A 5,764-nucleotide genomic window follows, 5' to 3' on the forward strand; every position below is an offset into this window, starting at 1 on the left:
GTACTTTGTTAATTTGTGGTACTTTTTGATACTCATTCGTCTAATTCTTTATGAATGGTTTGTAAGACTAATTGCAGACTGTAATTCTTCATGATAATTTTTTTTTTTTATAAAAATTCTCTCATATTCAGTATGAGATTAAAGAGACCTATAATTGATTTCTTCTTACCTAGTAATGGACTGTTCATGAGTTGTCGCTGAAAAACTTAAATTCTTTACCAAGGGCTTATCAGAAGCCAGAAAGGAATTATTATGTCAGAGTCTACATGCTATCTATTTAGCATATCTTCGAGCAATGGAAATGAATCAAATGACCCGTATGCTTTAGTAGCAAAACATGTGCGAGTGTATGGTAGGAGTTGAATTTTTCAGTGTACTCAAAAATTCAAAATAATTGATCATCAACCTCTTTTAAAGAAAGTTTTGCATGGGAAAGTACACAACCCGAACGGCTAGGTTATTTTCAAGAAAAATTCTTAAATACTCTTGGAGTTCAAAGAAATGATGTTCTCTCTTCTTACATTCGTGATAGATTCTACCATGAATTTAATAAGTGAACTTCATCATAAATACGAAAGGAGGGAGTACTATTTTCCGTATTCCGAAAGTACCTAAGAATTATTCTATTTTCAAGTCATTTCTTTAACAATTTTATCTTTATGACAAAAGAGGTGAGTAAATCTAAATCCAAGCTCACTTTTGAAATTGTAATATATTTATTACGTTTTTAATCCTTTCTTTCATTTGACAATTTTATACAATCACAATTTTATACAATTGTGAATGAATTGTAAAAAGAACTATGAAAATGATTTTCTTGAATTAGTAATACCATTAGAAGAAACTTAATGTTGAGTCTCCTCACTCCTGTAGCCAACTTTATCTAATTTGGTGAGGCTTTCAACTTTTCTCACCAAATAAAGTATTTTATGATAAGAACAATTGAAAAAAATGATATTGATGTTTGCAATGATGACACTAGTAAGTTGCAAGGAAAGATCGAACTTGTTTCGTGAAAGAAAAGAAATGGAGTAAAAGTAACATGGTGGGCACTAATTCTTGTGCCCCCCATTCATGTTGACGTATAAACAAAGCTGACCCCAATCAAATCAAACCACTCTTGTGGGTAGTTATATGTTTGTTCTTTCTTCGGCCTTAAAATCTTATATAATTAGACTCCATGTGCATAACATATGATATGATCTGCCTTGTATCATATTTAAAATATTTCTCATATGCTGTCTTTCTGGTTCGATCAATTTTATGCTTCAACAAAGCAAATTAGAATGGGGAAGTATCTACTTCATTTTGTACATGTGGTGGGTGGATTATTTGCATTATATTTATATATATGAAAAGAAAATAATAAAAAGAAGAAGAAGAAGATAAATCAAACTAGGCCAAGGTTTTGGAATTAAGGCAATAAGTGAGCTTTCTAGAGAGAGAGAGAGAGAGAATACTAGTTTTCCACATGGTCCCCAACTTTCCTGGACCCTAGAGGCATGTGGTCTCTCTTTACAAGTTCACATCACAACTACTTTTGGCCTTCTATTTTTCTTGCAATTTTCTTTAAGGTTGGTTTTGATAAATGGATTTAAAGTGAATGATTTGGATTCCAATTTTTAGTATAAATGACTTCAATAAGGGTATATAACTTAACATTTTTTTTTGCTATTGATGAATTTTTTTGGATAGATTTGAGCTTTATTAATATGCTAATTTAAAGTGCGTTCATGTTAGCTAAGTTAGTCAGGGACTTAAACTTGAATACTACCTATGCCAAAAATCAATTGGTGTTTTGACCTAATAATAAATAACAATTATAATGAAGTGAATGTCATAAGTTATATTCTATTATATCTATGAAAATAAATGTATACATGAATTTTAAATGATTAGCTATAAAATGTCATTTTTTTATCCTTAAAAAAATGCTATAATATGTCATTTCAAATCTATCACATCACAAATGTTTGTGTGAGTGAACTTGCCAAATTTTGTATCATTATGTATTGTTCAATTATATATAACCCACATGACTTGATGCCACTATTAACATATAATGAAATATGAAAGTGTGTGGTAATGAGTGTTTTTTTATACTGTGTGCAGAGAGCAGTAGTAATGTAACACACGGTTCTATACAATGTCAACTCTTGAATTTATTTTAAAAGCCTCTCACAAATACAAACTATGTCAACGGTGAGCAAAATCTCATGAGTTCAAATTTTTATTTAGAGTGTTCAAGTATTTTTTTTAAGGATGATCAACAACTTATATTAATTTAAATAATTTATTTTTTAAAGGTATATAGTTTTTTTCCCCAACTCAGGGTGTTCATGCGAACACTCGCCCCTGACCTTATTAATATGCTAATAGAACAAATAAAGAAAAAATAACTCTAACAATATCAAGAAATATTAGTAATTGCTCTCAAATTCAAAGTCAAGAAGATTTTTTTTTTCCCCTTCATTCGTTACATATATTTACTTTTGAATGTCAGATTGATACTTAAGAAACTGGCAAATCATAGTAATGCAATACCCTATATTTTGTCCTAAGATCTCTTTAAATCAATTACTTAAATTGAGTCTATATATGACTGTGACGAGAAATTCTATAATAAAATTCCCTTCAATACAGCATATTTTAGCATAGTAGGAGGGAACCTATAAGAGAGAAAATTATGAGCTCAATCATATCATATGCAATCCCTTCATTTCAACTACTTTATAGTTTTCAACAGTATGTTCGGCCATATTCTCTTTTCATAGAGTTGGTATGATACCTTAGCAATTTAGCATTACCAAGCGCTTCAAACTTCAATGGTCAATCCTTTTGCATTTTCAGCTAAAAAAAAAAAAAAAATCCTTTTGCATTGAAGTGATCACACCTCATTAATATAATATAACTACTCTGAAAGTAACAAATGATATATATATATATATATATATATATAAAGAAAAAAATTTATCTTTTTTTTAATAATGTTTGATAAATTTTTAATAAATAATAAATAGGATACTGAAAAATTAAAAAAATAAATAAAAGAAAAGAAAAAGAAGGAAAGTAAGAATGGAGGTGTCGCATTTGAGAAAAGAAATAAAGAAGAGCTAAAATACATGATTAGTATCTAAAATTTACCAAGTGAGTATTTTTTATTCTCAAAGTTTCAAATAAGCATTATTAGTCCTTATGTTTAAAAAATCAGTAGGCTCATTTGAAGTTTCATGGATGAAAAGCATTCATTCGGTAAACTTTGGGAACCAACTGTCTATTTTAGCTTTAAAAAAAAATATTATTTACATAAGTGAGAGCTTTATTATAACTTCTACTATAAAAGAATAAATGTTTTTTTCCCTCCTTTTCTATGTTGATCACTTTTTGTAGACTTGAAATTTAAACAGGTCATGCTTTATACATCAAAGATTTAATTGTCTTTATATCTATATGCATGAGTTTAATATATTTATATTTTAATAAATTGTTATAGTGCTTTTTGAAACTTCATTTTTTTTCAGGGCATCTAAGGTAATAAGAATTAATGAGTTAAGAGTTTTTTTTTTTTTTTTTTAAAGAACGTGATATCAATTATCAAATAGATAAAATTCAAAATTTTAAATTGCATATTGACATGTTATTATTATTATTATTATTATTATTATTATTATTATTATTATTATTTTGGTTAAAATATATTGACATGTTAAATAATCTCGACCCAGATCACACCTAAGAAAAAAAAAGTGTAATTAACTAGAAGACAAGGAAAAAAAATGTACGAGATGACGGTTGAGGCAACCTATTCTTCTTGCATTGGAAAAAAGGAGGAGAAAGCTTTCACTGACAACAATGGGTTTCATCTGGGCCATCCAGAAGTCTCCATCACCTGAATTTCAATCAATTCTCCCCCATGTCCATATTTCAGTGATTTCACAAAGAAATATCTTCCCATGTGACCATGAATTATGATTCTGGTTCATCACAATTCACAACCACAATTTTTAAGTCATTTAAGTCATTAGTTAATTCCTCAAATGTGCTAGAAATATGACACAGTGTAGACTAGAGACCTGGCTCATTACTGGGTTTCATTGGGCCATCTAAGTAACATACTCTAGAACACAAAAATTATATAACTTATTTGGGTTTTAACTTTTAAGTAACAATAAAAAATTCCCCCATCTAAGTCAGGTTTTTAGGGAGAGTTTTAATCTAAAATGTCTGCTCTAAATAATCGTCATTTATCTTCAAACTAAAACACTAATTGAATATTGGTGTAAGCGGGAATAAAGAATCAGAGATTAAGTAGGTTGTTCTAAGAATGGACACATATGTTAACAAAAACAACAAAAAATACTGTTATTATTTGATATATCATATATGTAAGAGTAAGACAGAAGACTACACATCCAAGAGATTCGTTAGGTATTCTAAAGAATGTTAGAAAGCTACATTTTAGCAAAATAAAATAAAAACACAGCCATAGAATGGCTTCCAATTTCCAATTTCTTCCACAAATTTCACATGTATCTTGACAAAATGAGACCTCTTTTTACTTAAATAATATAATAGTAAATGCTTCAGTGATACTTCATGTTATTTGTATTTTGTTATTCAAAAAGTTAGGCTCCACTTGGAAGTTGGAACACCCTCTTTTCTGAATTCACATGCCTCTCTGGGCTCTGGTTATGACATTAATAATAGCAAAACAATTTCAGACCCCACAATTACTGTCGTTCATCAACACAGCCACACAAAATCCATTCAGAAACTGCCAAGCCATGGCTCATCACTAAGATTACAATAAATCTACATAATTTTATGTTCATAAATTTTTTCCCAACTGTTTTTAAGGGATTGAATTGTCAATAAATTGATGTCAGAAGATTGTTGAGTTTTGAAAAATATTATCTAACAGACTTAACATTAATGCTAACATTTTTTTTTGGGGGTAGGAGAATAGTAACTTGTGAGTCTCAAATCCTTGTCCAATGCAAAACTAATGCTACAAAATAAAATAAAATAAAACTGAAATTTTCAGAAGTGTAATATAATACAAGAATAGAATTTATTACATCAAATGGGATCACAGATACAAATGAGAGGAAGATGAAGAAATCACACAATTAAATAAAATCTATATTACAATACCACCAAAAAACACATCAATCACAAGTCACAACCAAGGAAATCCCATCATAACATAATCAACAATAATTAACTTAACCTGAACCTCCCAAAAAAAATGAAATAAAAATCCCAACCCATTTGCCTCCTCTCTCACTCTCTCATATAGTCATGAAAAAACTCTAAACACAAAAAGTGAATTCAGAGAGAATGAAAAATGGGTTGGGATTGAAATGAAATCATCATGCTGTCTCTCTATGTGGGTCATTGGAATTGACCCATTATAGCTAGCTAGCTAGCTCAGAAGACCAAACCAAAAGCCAAAGCAACAAGAGAAGCAAAGAAAGTGGGCACAAAGATTGCAGCATCAGATGTTGGGCTTGGAGCTGGAGCCTCAGTAGCTGCAGCAGCCTTTTGCACAGAAGAGATGGCCATCAAAACCACCATCAATGCCACAAAGAACTTCAACTTCATTGCCTCCATTTCTCTAAAATGCTGTGTTAGGAAAAAAAAGAAGAAAAGATTGCTTTTTTTTAGCTTCTAGAGAGAGATTGAACCACTACGATTCCTCCTTGGAAATGGGTTTTCTTTTGGCAAAAGAGGAATGGTAGAAATGCAGTGTAAAATAAAGGGT

The 5,764-nt window shown here is 29.9% G+C and overlaps 1 protein-coding gene across 1 annotated transcript; it reads right to left on the reverse strand.

The window, feature by feature from the left end:
• Positions 1–5,054: 5,054 nt before the first annotated feature.
• On the reverse strand, positions 5,055–5,764 carry LOC126719843 (arabinogalactan protein 13-like). The gene has a single exon (XM_050422358.1). It carries the CDS (start codon positions 5,611–5,613, stop codon positions 5,431–5,433), a length of 183 nt encoding a protein of 60 aa, XP_050278315.1. The 5' UTR covers positions 5,614–5,764; the 3' UTR covers positions 5,055–5,430.

The sequence above is a fragment of the Quercus robur genome, chromosome 1 (genome assembly GCF_932294415.1).
Source record: "Quercus robur chromosome 1, dhQueRobu3.1, whole genome shotgun sequence".
Classification (NCBI taxonomy): domain Eukaryota; kingdom Viridiplantae; phylum Streptophyta; class Magnoliopsida; order Fagales; family Fagaceae; genus Quercus; species Quercus robur.